The 15,170-nt window shown below is 36.7% G+C and overlaps 1 protein-coding gene across 4 annotated transcripts in view; it reads left to right on the top strand.

The window, feature by feature from the left end:
* Positions 1-2,823, top strand: part of LGI1 (leucine rich glioma inactivated 1) — a 29,010-nt gene extending 26,187 nt beyond the window's left edge. For all 4 annotated transcript variants that reach the window (XM_068197648.1, XM_068197649.1, XM_068197647.1 and 1 more), the window contains 3 exons: positions 821-990; positions 1,400-1,564; positions 1,649-2,823. In XM_068197648.1, coding sequence (XP_068053749.1) covers positions 821-990; positions 1,400-1,564; positions 1,649-2,466 — 1,153 coding nt within the window. In that variant the 3' untranslated portion in view covers positions 2,467-2,823. The remainder of the gene's footprint in view (positions 1-820; positions 991-1,399; positions 1,565-1,648) is intronic.
* Positions 2,824-15,170: the final 12,347 nt, after the last annotated feature.

Here is a 15,170-nt window from a genome sequence, read left to right as displayed (position 1 = left end):
TAAATCTAATTGCAACCAGATCAAAACATCAGCTTGTTTAAATATATATATATAAATAAAAATATATCAGTAAAAATACAAAATATAGATAAACAGATAAATATTATAATTGCTTTAGTGAAATAGATTGTGTTTACAATATACCAAATCCTGTTCCATCTGATCTGGGCTAATAAGCTCAGAAAATCCTTTGCCTGCTCCCAGTATTATTAGGGTAGGCTGAATCCCTGGAGCAGAGCTGCAGTAGTGAGATGTGGCCATGGGCAGCAAAGCTGGAGCATTACTTGGCAAGGCTGATCATGGCCAGGTGGTCACACAGTCTGGTCCTGGCGCTCGCCTGTTCCTGTACATACGATCAGAAATCTGACTGAAGACAGCTGTAAAGCCTTAAACAGGACTCCTTTGCTTGTCTCTCCTGAAGCCCTAAATGAGTGTATCTAAAGGAGATAGTGAATAGTGTCTGGCTGACCATCAGGTTACATTAATTCCTATTTTGTTATCTAGAATGCTTCTACTGAGACAGGGTAATCCAAAGGAAACGTTAGTTTGGGAGGCTTTTGTGTACCTGTAAACTTGGGGAAATTGATAAAAATTTCTGACTTGTCACCAGGTTAAGGTCTCCTTGATTACCTTAATATAATTAAATCTGTGTGGGTTCTGGTATGTAGATTTAACCGTGGGTCAGGACAAATTAAGCCAGGAAGGCCTCAAGTGAGAATAAGCAAGAGGGCACATATTTAACAAAAGCCTGTTTTGTTGTTATCAAGGAGAAATGCATTAGCTGACTGCTTATTTTCGATGCGTGGTTTATTTGTTGTAGAGATCTTAGAGGCAATGCATTTAATTGTGACTGCAAACTGAAGTGGTTAGTGGAGTGGCTGGGCAGCACCAATGCAACTGTTGAAGACATTTACTGTGAAAGCCCGCCAGAATATAAGAAGCGCAAAATCAATAGCCTCTCTCCAAAAGAGTTTGATTGCATTATTACAGGTAATGTGCCTCAAATTATTTAATCTTGTTAAAGTCAAACTGTAGTTTTTCATTCTAGAGACAACTTTCAGGAACACTGCATTCTGGATAGAATTTCTACTAAAATCAATATGAACTCTGCTGGTCTAAGTGTGACATGGGAATCATTTGGGAGCAGGGTCCTATATTTCAGTATCTACTCAAACTTTAGGACGTTACATAATGCTTTGGAAAACTGGAACATAAAACAGTACTTCTTTTTATTGAGAAAGATTGAAAACCAAATTGCAGTGCTCCTTTATCAACAGGAAAATTCGACTAGTGATGAAATACTGTAATTTGTAATAAATTGGTATCTGATAAGCAGATTTTTTTCAGTACAGTATGTCAAGTATCTCTGTAATTATCATCTGTTGTGTGCAATTTGCAGAATTTGAAGTTTATCAGTCCCTGCCATACCAGTCTCTGTCAGTAGATACTTTCTCATATATGAATGATGAACATGTGGTTATTGCTCAGCCTTTTACTGGAAAATGCATCTTTCTTGAATGGGACCATGTGGAAGTAATGTTCAGGAATTATGACAACATTACAGGTATGAACACTGCTTGACAAATAACATTACAACGAATTATCCAAAAACTGGTACTAATCCTGTCTCTTACTTTTCTTTCTATAGGTACTTCAACTGTTGTGTGTAAACCTATAGTTATTGAGAGTCAGCTGTATGTCATTGTCGCACAGCTGTTTGGAGGCTCCCACATATATAAAAGAGATATTTTTGCTAATAAGTTTATAAAAATACAGGATATTGAAATCCTTAAAATCCGAAAACCCAATGACATTGAAACTTTCAGGATTGCTGAAGACTGGTATTTTGTTGTTGCAGACAGTTCAAAGGCTGGTTTCACCACGGTTTACAAGTGGAATGGGAATGGATTTTATTCCCATCAGTCTCTGCACGCCTGGTACAGAGATACTGATGTGGAGTATCTTGAAATATCTGGCAAACCACATTTAATTCTGTCAAGTAGTTCGCAAAGACCTGTAATATATCAATGGAACAAAGGAACAAATGAATTTGTTAAGCGGTTTGATATTCAAGATATGGAAGATGCATATGCAGTGAAGCATTTCAAGGTGAAAGAGGATGTATACATTTGCTTAACAAGATTTATTGGGGACTCTAAAGTAATGAAATGGGGTGGTTCAGCATTTCTGGATTTACAAAGGATGCCATCCCGAGGGTCAATGGTATTCCAGCCACTTCAGATAAATAATTATCAATATGCCATTCTTGGAAGTGATTATTCTTTCACTCAAGTCTATTATTGGGATGCGGAAAAGGCAAAATTTGTGAAGTTTCAAGAATTAAACGTGCAGGCACCGAGATCTTTCATACATGTCTCCATCGATAAACGAGATTTTCTCTTTGCTTCAAGTTTTAAGGGAACTACATTGATTTATAAACATGTCATAGTTGACTTAAGCGCATGACACTCATAATTCTGAGATTACATCAGACTTTCTACCGTAAGCGGACAAAATGAACTAAATGCATGATGACTCTCTTATCTTACTTCCAAATGAATGCCTTTAAAAGTTGAGATTGCTAGAACAAAGTATTACTAGTATCTTCATCTTTAATTGTCAAGTCTAGTGGTGTTGGAAGTTGCATTTTTTAACAAAAAGAAATTAAATTAACTGTTCTTTGCATCCACAGTATGTAAATACATGTGCAACTGCATCTGTTGCTATAAAGAATATTAAGATGTACTTTTCCATTTATTTATTCACCTGTTTGGAACAACTGCCAAATAAAATGTTTACATTTTGTGTCTTTCACATTCCAAATATTATTTGCAGGTGATACTTTTTATTTGTGTATATATTATACACATATAAAATAAAGCCAAGAAGGTATATTGCCCAGTGCAGTGTTGTACTGCATAGAAGATGCACGAAAGATCAGGTGGGTTTTACTAACAACAAGAAGTTCTTGATAAAAATACTGCATTGGAACACAAGCCTATAAATTATCACCTGGACAATCCTTGCACTTATGTAAAGCTTCACTGACTTAAACAGAACTCTAACCAGAAAAAAGAATTCAGTTATCTAGATGTGCTTGTAGGATGAAGGGTTCAGTTATACACATGTAATTGTAGGATAGGCCTTTGTACTGTGTATAGCTGTTTCTAAAAATCTACAAACAGATTGGTGGAATAAAAGACAAGGTAAAGGTCTGTGTTTCTTCACCTGATGCTGAAGCAGCACAAAACAAATCTCTTGTACAGCACTGAGACTGTTACTGTGCTGAAAGCTAGAAGCAAAGCTTATTTTTCAGCTAGCATTATTTCTCTAGCTGAACTGTCACACATCACTTGCATGAATTCTGTGTCCTTGTCAAGTCTTTCCACTGGAATTGCAATTATTTAGTCTTCAGTTAATTTATTCCTTATTCTGAATGAAGCTAGCGAATGGGAAGTAATTTCTTTCCACTACCCTGCAATGAATCTTAGTACCAGGTACTTCTGAAATTCGGGAAACTTTGAATGTGGCAGGATAAAGTCAGTTTCTATAGTGTATACAACTCAAGGGAAGCTAAGTATATCTTAAATTGTGCCAAATCTGAATGTGGCATCAAAATCTATTACAAGCTCAAAGTTAAAATAGTCTTTTGTTTACATTCATCTAGTGCACCACTTGAGAGAAACCTACACCAATGCTGAAGATGATTTGGTGCAGCTCAGGAAGAAAGCTCAAGTTTATTTAAGACACCTTTGCATTCAGATAAGTTATCAAGCATTGTGCTTCAGTGCCATCTTTAAAATAGATACATGAATACTGTGTTCATTTCTAGACATTTCTACCATTCACAGATGCTGACTGGTGACTAAAACTAATCATACTGTGCATGTCAGCTAATCACATGAGCTGATTAATGTATATTTAGGAAGCCAGTCCTAAACAGTATGCTTCTGTAATAATGAATGGAAGTCTTTTATATTTAATGTTATTTAAAAAGAAAAAAATCTCACCTGAATGATACTACTCTAGTAAGTTAATTTTTCTGATGCCTTTTTATCCATAGCTGCATATGCTCTGCTAAGCATTTGGCTTAATAACTGCCTATTCCATAAGTATTTACAATTTGAGTAGAAAGATTTTAAACTATATTTCACAGCTGAAGCATCCAAATTTTTAATTAATAAATACATTTCTAAAAATCATCATTAAATAATCTCTTGTTTGGCAGTTTCCTTTATATGTCAAACCATATTTCCTTTATATAGTTTTAGCTGTTACATGAGCATGATTTCAAACCCCAGATGAACCCAAATAATATTTTTTATTATTTCTCAATGTTGGCTGCACATCTGTGATTGCCATCTCAGTTTGTCCATTTCTTCTTCAGTGCCCTTTGCATGGGAAAGGAATGAAATACAAAGTAATGAACTCATCTGCAATCTACCAGCAAACCATTAAGTGTTTTCTATTTCTTCTTGTCTTCTGTTTCAATCTTTTACTTAAGGTCCTATTGAATTATGTGCACTGGTTTGGATCTGATTTTCCCCATTATACTTGCCTACATGCACTCTCTATCAAATTATAAAGATAACGGCTATGCAACCTTCTTATTATGAACATATTATAAACATCTGGCTGAATTTAAGTAGAGTTGAAGAAACTTGCTAATCTGCTACCAACACTTATTTACAAACAACATTTTGCCTCACAGTGTACCTTGAAAAAGTTACATTTCATGGAAATGTATTTCAGAGACAACCAGCTATGCTGGCTAAGGCTTATGCTATCATAGTGCTATGATTGTTCTCCTGAGTTACCTCATTCTGAAATTATGTGACAGACTTACAGGAATTCACTGTTACTCCTGGGTTTAAAGGAGGAATTTAAATGCCTGCAAGGGTGTGAGTCACTGGAATTTTACATTCACAATACATATAAAACTAGCCATGGTAGAGTGGAGGGTAGCAAGGGATCAATCTGCTGGAGAACACAACGGCAGTCTCAGTTTGGTTGTTCCTTTAGAAATTTTTTTCCTGTAGTAAAGCACTAGTGATTTGGGAAGTTCTTAATGCCTATGCCATTTTTGGAAGGTCAGCTAATTACTATAAAATGCTGAATCTAAACCTGTTTTCTTTTGAAAATCCCTTTCTCCAGTTCATTATGTCAGGTGGAGACTCACCGGGACAACAGCCAGTTTCTTCTTGTGTGACTATAGCATTTCTTTGTACCACATAAGGAACTGGGGCATTTTTAGAGCAGAACTCATAATCCTGAATGTAGAAGAGTGTAAAGGTTCATTACATGGCTCCCTGTGCTGTTTCTTCCTGATTTCAGAGACTGTGCATTTTAACAGCTCATCTGAGCATAAAGCTAAGGCCTATTCCATCCTGATTCTCTGCTCAGTACTCCTTCTGATATCAGTGGAAGAGTCAGAAGAAAACTAGAACAGAACCTTTTATCATTTATACATTGATACTTTTTTAAAATGCTGTTTAAAAATATATATTTCTTTCAGCAAAGTCTGTGTTACTTGTGGCTGACTGGCTGTCTTCTGTAGTTGTAACGGATTTTCTAAACTCCCTAATTGTTTTGTTTATGACTGACAGAGTATGTAAGGTACTAAATGTATTACATAAGGCAGTATTGAAGGTTATTAATGGATACTGCTGATCCTTGATGCTGCTTAGTCATGTTAATGTCTAAGACAGAAAAAAAGAACAGTAATGGAATACTATTGTATTCCTACAACTACTTCATTAGATTTTTAATAGAGCACAAATATAAAAGAATATGCACCTCTCTACTTGGGAAGAGATATATGAAATACATTCAGAATACCTGACACTATACCATGTGTAGCTTTTTTTGTCTATTGCAATGCCTAGGACTTGCAGGTTTTTTGTTTCTACTTATTTGAAAAAGTATTCCAAAATGCACTCTTCCTACTAAGAAAGAAATTCAGTAAGGAAATATCTTGTTGTGTAAGGTAACAAAACAAACAGAAATGTATTATTGCTTTGTATTTAATTTTAATTATAACTTCTCCTAAATACTTTAATTTTTAAACTTTATTTGAAGGGGTTGTAACAGCCACTCGAAGTATGCTTGAGGGTGGGAAACAATTATTAGCATAGTTAAATAACATGTGATATTCTTGGATATGTTCTAGTGGGAAGCTCACTAACAGCTGTATTTATGTATATAAGCATTAAAATATATTGTGTTAGCATTCAATGGAAAATAAAGAATATTTAAACTGTAAAAGTAACAAAAAGTCCTCAGACTGACAATAGCACCAAGAGAAAATAGAGAAGTCAGCATGCCCAAAATGTTACAACTAGGAACAGAATATAAGCCCACAGCAAGTCTCAAGAGAGTGGAAGTTTTCCCTTTCAAGGAAGTATTTTCCTTTCCATAAAACACGTAATGTGTTTCTCCTCAGTGGGGAAAATCTGAAAATTATCTGAAAATCCAGATAATCACCCAGTTCTTGCAAAATACAGTAAGAGGCTTACAAACTTAATGCACTACATCCATGATCCTACTATATGGATTTTTTTTCCTTTTGACACCTCTCTGCTACATCAGCCTCAGCCGTGGTGGCACAAAGGGAGTGGAGAGCACGCTACCACCACTGAAAGGGCCAGGGCCCTGCCAGGGCCAGACAGAAGTTAAGCCAAGTTCAGTAGATGGAAAATGCAAACCCAAGTACTCAATTCTCTCAGCTGTTAATGCCTCCCCAACTGCCTAGCAGGTTTTCTCTCTGATTTGTTATACATATTGCCAACAGTTCCCACTACTTTTCATATGCCTGCAAGCCTTCCCCTCTCATTCCTGCTGATCTGGAGACCTAAGCGTGGTAGTAAAGCTGTGATTTAGACTCCTATTGATTAGAAGGGCTGAATGTGTTTTTGTGGCTGGGAACTCACCAATAAATGTCGAGGTCTTGGGGAGTTCAACTCCTCCAGACCAATCTGCGGTACACTGCCTGACTTACTGCTAATGGCAACTTTTCTTCCTTACTGATGACTCTGAATTCTAATGTCTGGTGTTACAGGCATGTCTCTGTTTATAGTTCACTTAAACAAAGTGCTCAGAGGCAAACCTAACCCTATTTCTATTCAGGAATTTTCCTGAAATGAACTGTAACTACAAAGACCTCCAGTGTGCTATACAGAAGTGGTGTTGTATTTGTGCTTTGAGACTTTGAATCGCTCCAATTAGTTATGGTAGTGTAATACTTCTGTCTTCAAATTTGTTACAGTAGAAAGCAATTTGCCCCTAAATATGCATATTTATATTAATATAATTGTTTATTTATACTCCAAATAAACGGAAATGGATGATAGCAATAATTATGTTACTGTTCCCAATCTCCCATTCATCAAATCAATTTCTGAATTCTCAAAAGTTGTTTTCAACTCAGCCTTACTTTATTCTTCCTACTGAATTATTTCCATTGAAAAAGGACTTTCTGACCCATTCTCCCTTCCTGTTCGAAGGCCTGGATAGTGACACCAGTATGTTAGCAAGTTGTCAACCTGCCCAGATGGTGAGCATCCAAAAATGCTGAAAGAGCTTCAGAATAAACAGGCTGATCTGCTAAGAATACACAGTCCTTCATTAAAAACCATTTATGTGCAAAAGAACTAGAAGTAACAAATATTATACCTAATTTTCTAAAAAGTTAAAGTTAATAGGATAAATAACCAGTGGGATTTCAGGCCAGTAAGATCCACATTTATCTGATATTATAAATGAAAATGGAAGTGTAAAATTTCAGGAGAAATTAGGTAACTAAACAAGTGGGACCGGATGACTAGTGAAGTTGAGAGTCCAGAAATGCAAAATACTAAACAGAGGAAAGAAATGCTCACAAAGTTTAAAATTAGCAGCAAAGAAAGTCAACTTGACATTGTTGTGAACAACTCAGAAGGATACTGATCTCAATATACAGCAAGAGGAAAGAACAAATAATGCTACCACATGTACAGGATAATAGGGAGAATACAACACTACATGTCATGGCAAATCACTGTTGTTGCCTTATGTGAGATACTGCATGCAGTAGTAATGTAGCCATCTCAAAAAACTCTGCAAGGTAATTAAGGACTCAGAGAAATGTGGGAAAATTTATTGAAGGTGCGGAACAAGATGGCACTTGACACTATCAAATCCCAAGCCATAAACCAAAATACCTTCCCCCACAAATTAAACTGTGGCATTCAGTCTCATAGACAGTGGCACAGGGGAAAATAATACAGCATTCAGAAAGTCAAACATGGATAAGTTACATAAAAATTTTAATTCTATAACTTTAGTACTGAACAAAATTGCTCTTTATTAGGGAAGATAAGAGTCTTTGCACTTCTGTGAGAAACATCTGGCTGTAACCATTTTAGATAAAAAGCCAAGCAGCTGGATAATGAATATGCTCCAGTATTGCATATCCTATTTTCAGTTCTTGAGACATAGTGCTCAGAAATTAGCTCAACTTTGTTGCTGAAGTCCACAAAACAAAATATATAAGATGTACATATGACACAGCCATTCAGAAGCATTACAATTCTGAGAATGTGAACACTGAAAAAATCTGTAACATACCAGCAACATAATCCCTTCAAATGATGTCAACAATTAAAAAATTTTGGCAAACAATTTGCAAGCACTTGAGAATGTAATTGCACAACTTAGGCTGGCTTCAGCTATGTATGTCATGACAGAAGCAGATTCCCATGGGAAGAACAGAACTCAGCTTTTTATAAGCTTATTATTAAGCTTTGAATATTAGAGCCGTAGGAATATTAGTAGCAAAGTACCTTATGATTAAGCAGGTAATAGTATTGTCCTGTGAGGAAGTAATTTCTAAACCACAGGAACAGATCAACAATTTTGGAAAAGCAAACAAACAAACAAACAATTCCCATTGTCACAATTTCCAAATAACTGTGTAATTTGAAACCCTTATCCTGCTCCCTTTTGTCCCCCACATACAGTAACATAAAGATGCTGCTCATTCAGGAAAAGCACCGTACATATGTTGCTCCAAAGTGTGAAACAAAGCAAGAAAAATGATAAATCTGGAACAGAAAGTTTAATTGCACATGTGAATATCTAGATTTATCTAGATTACTACTAAAAAGAGACTATCCTTTTATGTTTATACTTGAAGGCATTAGCTACCTTCTACTGGATTATAGATTGCAAACACAAATAAAAATCTACTGCTTCTAAATAATTCATATGCACTGATATGTCCAGTCTTAAATCTTATCTTTAATTTTTTCTTACCATTATTTAAGATAACAATGAGTCCTTAAAACCAAACTCACTTCAAGGCTGAGATCAATAAAAAATATCTGGTACAACAGCTGCTAGAAAAGCTTTGCTTTTTTATACAGGGTTCTGGACTATATCAAACTGCAACAGCACTATGATAATCACATTTTATTAGCTTGAACTGAATTGGAAATGAATGTTTCTTCCAAAATTACAACTAATTTTAGAATTACTGTAAAATCATTTTGAGAGCAGTGATGCTATCAGAGGATCTAAGAGTAAGAAAACAGGAAGCTAATTTCTACTGCTTATCAAAAAATCTTATGGGTGTGGTTGTGAGTTCATCCAAAAATTGTAGAAATGCAATTGAGTACAATTGTAAAATAATCACTTAAAGAATTATATGGACTGCAAAGTGTACCCGGCAAGACTATTACAAATAAATTATGCCATGGCAATATCACTCTATACAGCCAGAGCTCCCTTGAAGCAGTAAACTGCAAAGGTCCTTCCTTTTCTGAGAATACCTTATAGCCCTCCTTGTTCCTGCACACGGAGCAGGCAGCCCAGAAGCTGCCCTCGGAAGAAGGGAACGAGCTCCAGTCATGCCTCAACAGAAACAATTTCCATGAAGTACAGGCATAGACCAGAGGCGTTCCTCTCAGTGACAAGGACAACTCAGCAAGGTCTTGAGGGCACCAGCTCGTGCATGTCAGAACATTCCCAGTTTTGCTGGTATTTCAGAGGGAGTAATCAGCTTGTGTGTGTCATCAAACCCGAGCTCACTTAGCGTCCACTTGCTGGGGAGCCAGGAACAGATTGCAGAGGTCAGCACACGCCGCAAAAGCTTGGTCAGCCCATTCCTAGGGGGCTGCCACTCTGGCACTGTTCACAGGATTTGAGCTAGCTGAGGTTACAGGGACATAAAAATAACCTACTGGAGTTAGACCTGGGCTCGTGTGCTCCAGTATCCTGCCTGCTTGGCCAGAAGTGATGCTTATTAGAAAACCCAACAATATGGAATTACAGCACTATGATTTCCCAGTATACCCTCTCAGCGTCCTGCAAGAAAGGAAAAGAAACCCTGCTTCTTTCCTTAAGGAGGTGTTCTTGTGGACAGCAAAATGCCCAGAATAGGTACATCCCTCATGCAAGGCAGCAGCAGGGCTTTTTTGCTCTAATGAGGAACGCTCTTCTGCATTGCGGCTCTTGGAGGTAATGAAGGAGCACTGACTCAATTAAAAAATAATGAAAAAAAAAAAGACCCCACTTATGTCTGTGACTCTGACAAAAGGATAGGGCTTTAAAATCTGTGTTGCAAGGTTTTCTTTCCTTAATAAAAGCTGGAGTTTCATTTCAGATCACTCCCCTTTGAACATACCAGTACAAGGAAACTGACAGGAGTGAGCATTGCACCAGCTTGTTGGAATAAGGTGAGAGGTGCACAGGCTGAATGATGTTAGTATTTCATATATCTATAAATAAATACCAACATAAATATGCTTTATATAATAATGTAACAATAGAATAAATCATTCATATATATAAAAATACATAAATGTATTCTAGAGTCCCAATACACTAAGACTGATCCATCACCTGTGACAAGGTTATTTACATTTTATGTAATTTTTGTTCTGGGGAAAAGTAGAAGCTAATGAAGAATAATCTCCTTCAAGTAAGACATATAAACAATTGCTTGATAATTCATAGGAGTTGCAAGTAAGGAAGCATCCCCCTTCTTGCCCTGCAGAGCAGCCCCAGGCAGATAGCTTACAGAATAGGAAACATACTGTGTAAGTGCCAAGAAATGCAGCTGATTGAAATAGTTCTCTCACTTTCCACAAAGAGAAACTATACATTCAGTCATTTCTACTGCTGTAAAAAGTCAGTTAAAGTGACAGTGACAAAATATAATTGAACAAATTATCTTCTTTTCAAAGTCACAAGGCCATTATAGAACAGAACAGAGTAAGACAAGCAAAAATGGCAACTATGAGCAAGTTCCACTTTCTTCCACTCCTCCTAGGGAGCTCTGACCCTCAATGGCATTCAAGCTGGACTTCTGTTTTCTGATTTTTGTACTGTACTGACTGCCAGAAAAGAAATCTCTGGAAAGTCACCACCACAAACTTTAAGGTTACATAATATTTTATATCTCTTTTTTTTTTACTCTCCATGGTGCTTCATGGTATAAAGAAGAAAGAAATACTTCCTCTTGTGTGCTACTAATTCTCTGAGTAACTGAAAAGGAGTATGTATTTAATGATTATATCATTCTATTCAAGCAGGTTGCAAAATGGTAACTGATAACCTTCTGCCTACACCTGTTTTTTTCTATCTGTTTCAAAGAATATCTGCCCTTCCCTCTTTCAAGCCCTTTGGCTTTAGTAGCTGTGTTGAACAAGCTTTTATAGTAATTTCAGTTATACATAGTGGCAACTAAATAACAGGAAAAATTATTTCCAAGATTTCCAAGAACCTCTCCAAGGGAGAGGTAGAAAAAAGAAGAGTTACCAAAGAAGAAATACCAAAATTCCCAAACATGTTTTTTAGAAAGATCCAGAAATTGGGATAGATTTGGGAAAGAATTTTAAATGAAAAACATGTTCGGAACTTATATTGTTGAAACACCAAATTTGCGTTCTAGCATGCTCATTTCTTCTTTTTCATACTCACATGCCATCAATTTTTTTTTCTGGATTCCTTTTAAAGTTTTTTGTATTTTCCTTCTTTTTTTCCACTGTGCATCTCTGTATACACTGACTGATCTTAACCTTTATGAGTAACAACTTATTCAAAGGGAACAGAGCTTTACTCAGTTTTATGGCTAATCTGAAAAGTCATAACTAAAAATAGTACTGACACATCAGGAAATGCAGTGAGAGAAAGGGAACGTGCCAGGATTGCATTCACTGCATAAATGGCTCCAATAAACAACTGGAATTGTAAGAGTTCCTGTGCAACAGTGAATCCATATTCCTCTAGCATTAAAAAAAAAACAAAACAAAACAAAAAAAAAGAAAAAAAAATCCCACTTTCCTGGAAGTTTGTTATGTATAGTGAGTACTCAGATACCTTCCACCCTCCAAATGAGACAATATGCCTGAATAAAACCCCACCCACAATTCTTCTGCCAGAAAGGAGACCTTTCCAAATTCAGACTTTCACACTGGCTGCCTTGCCAAATTTATATTAAAAATACAGATTCTCCTAAAGAAGTACAAATAATAACCTTGTACATGTTTTATCAAGCACTGCCAATTTGAAACATTAGGAATTCTGTTCATTACCTGCACGGTATCACAGCATAAACCAAGAACATACCTATGTATGTGTATGCACCTGACATGGAGCTACACCTGAGAGAGAGGCACACAGGCTGTGTAAATACACATTTATTGTTAAAAACTCCTTTCACTGAGATTAGCATGATACACTTGTTACCTAACAATCTATAAAACTTCACTGCAGTATGACAGCAAGTGCTGCTGCTTCCTCAGAGTACCAGGCCAAGGCCTGAATGCCACCCACCACCACTGTGCTTTACAAAACTTACAGTGTTTTGGCCTGTGGCAAATATAAATGATCCACAAAACCAATACTACTGTTCATTTTCTTTTCTAACAGTGAGTTACTAAAGTTCACTCTATTGGTTTGCTTAGATGTTTATGTTCTTTGGTGGAAAAAAAATGATAGAGAAAGAAAAAGGAAGAATCAGATTTTTCATTAGGACATGAAAATATGGTTTTGTCCAAGGTGTATTGGAATAACAGTCTTTTCCACATGCTTAAAGAGAATAAAAAAATCCTTAACTTTTTAAATTTAAGGATCGCCATCTAAATTTGCATAAGCTCTCCAGACATTTATGTGAAATACAAGAATGAAAACACTACGGTCTTCAGAGTACGTAGAAAATTATTTTTAATTTATCCTTCCAGGAATACTAGCTACAGAGACTTGATTGCTTAGCAAGCAGTGCAGTTAAGCCATCTGAGGACAGAAGCATGACCTTTATGTGACCAAAATCAGCTAAGCAGTATACCTTTAATACTGGATTGAAAGCACCCTAACAAATATAGAAGCAGAATTTTAATATTGTCCTGCTTATCCATTCTTTTTCGATTCTTCAGAAGTAAAGAAAATAAAATCTTTCATTCTGGAGACCACAGAACTTTTGTTACATCTTACTTCTACTGAATTTACCTATCTCAATAGTTTCAGTTTCCTGAAGAGCAACTGCTAATACTGCAATCTGGAAAATGCAGTTTAAAAGAGCCTCAGGATAACTCCCTTATATTGACCATAATTGCAGGATTCCCTATTATTTCAATGTCCCACCCCATCTCCTGTTTTATAATACTATTCATTACAACCACCAACTCAGGAAGAAGAAAACTGTGATACTTGGAACATATTGTGACACAAGATGAACATATTTGTACAACAGTCCTACATATACAGAAGCAATTTGTGGTGATGGCAAAACTGAGAATCATTCACCATCCACCTTAACAGGGAAGATGAAAAATACAGGTCTCTTCTAACACCTGAGGTGGACATAAAACCCACTAAGACAGACTGGAATTTTGATGGGGAGGCAGGAGCTTATATGGACCACATTTTCACTGGGCTGCAAATCTACAAGTGTTCATTCATTTTAAACGTAACTTTTGTTTTTAATTTTTTTTGAATGTGTGGTTGAACACAGGAGCATGTTGCCCAGGGAGGTGGTGCAGTCTCCATCCTTGGAGATATTCAAAATCCCAAGAGAGAGAGAGTGTCTTGAACTCTAGCTGACCCTGCTCTGAGGAGGAGAGGGTGGAGTAGATGACCTCTCAGGGCACCAGATGTGCCCATCAACCTCAGCTATTCTGATTCCCAAACAGCTCTGGGTTGGACAGAAGTTTGAATGAATGACTAGGACAATGAAACTCCTTGGTGCTGCAATAATCATCTGTTTTATGGCACTCGGGTGCAGAGGTAGATGGTTATTACAATGCACTTAAGAGTTGGATCCATTTCAGAAGCTGAGGAAGTAATTCTTATCTGATTTTTTTGTTAAACCTTTTCAGAAGGAAAGGAAACCATCCAAGTTTATTATTTATTTTGTTACTTCACATTAGTCTATATTTCTTTGGATGAAATTTTTGCTCAACAACTTAAAAAAATTTGTTTTACAGAATTGGCATTTTTACAGAATAAAAGCCATTGATATGGACTACTGTTTTGATTTAAATCTACTACTTTTATAGCTTAAGCAGTATGTAACAGTGCTGACACAGCTATGTTCAGATGAAACTGGGATAGATGTCACCAGGGTGTTCCATGTACCAGGAATCCAGACGTCTTTCCTGCTGGAACTCTGCAGAGCTCTTAGTGCTGCCCTCAGGAGAGGTCAGTGAGGGCCAGGTCAGTTCCAGGGCTCTCTCAGTTTATATTATTTAGTTCTGACTAAAACTCCAAGAGCAGCAGTGTTCCAAAAAGCTTATTAGAATATATCAGCAGTGGATAAAAGAAGTTATGTGATAGTGGATAAAGTTCTTATAATCTCTTAGAAAAGTCCCACGGTTCTCCACACAACTTACTTAATTGCTTTGTCATTTGTACTTTGTTAGTACTTTCTAAAAAGCCACTCTGAGGAGTCAGAAACAGCATTTGCAGGGAGGAGATGGAAACCAAAGGGTCCCTTATCAGGCACCACAGACTGAGACCAGTGACTCCATTACAGGACTTCCAAGTATCTGTCAGGCCTGTACCTCAACCTGCAGCAAAGTACTGGATTGTTCCTGGCATTTGTAGTGACAAAACCTGTGCCTGAATTCTGGATGAGGATGATAATATTCCTCCTCTGGAAAGAGCAACCTAAGAAAGCTCTGTGTGTGGAGAGT

This window comes from Anomalospiza imberbis, chromosome 8, assembly GCF_031753505.1.
Source record: "Anomalospiza imberbis isolate Cuckoo-Finch-1a 21T00152 chromosome 8, ASM3175350v1, whole genome shotgun sequence".
Taxonomy (NCBI): Eukaryota; Metazoa; Chordata; class Aves; order Passeriformes; family Viduidae; genus Anomalospiza; species Anomalospiza imberbis.
This window is presented reverse-complemented; position numbering and strand designations above follow the sequence as displayed.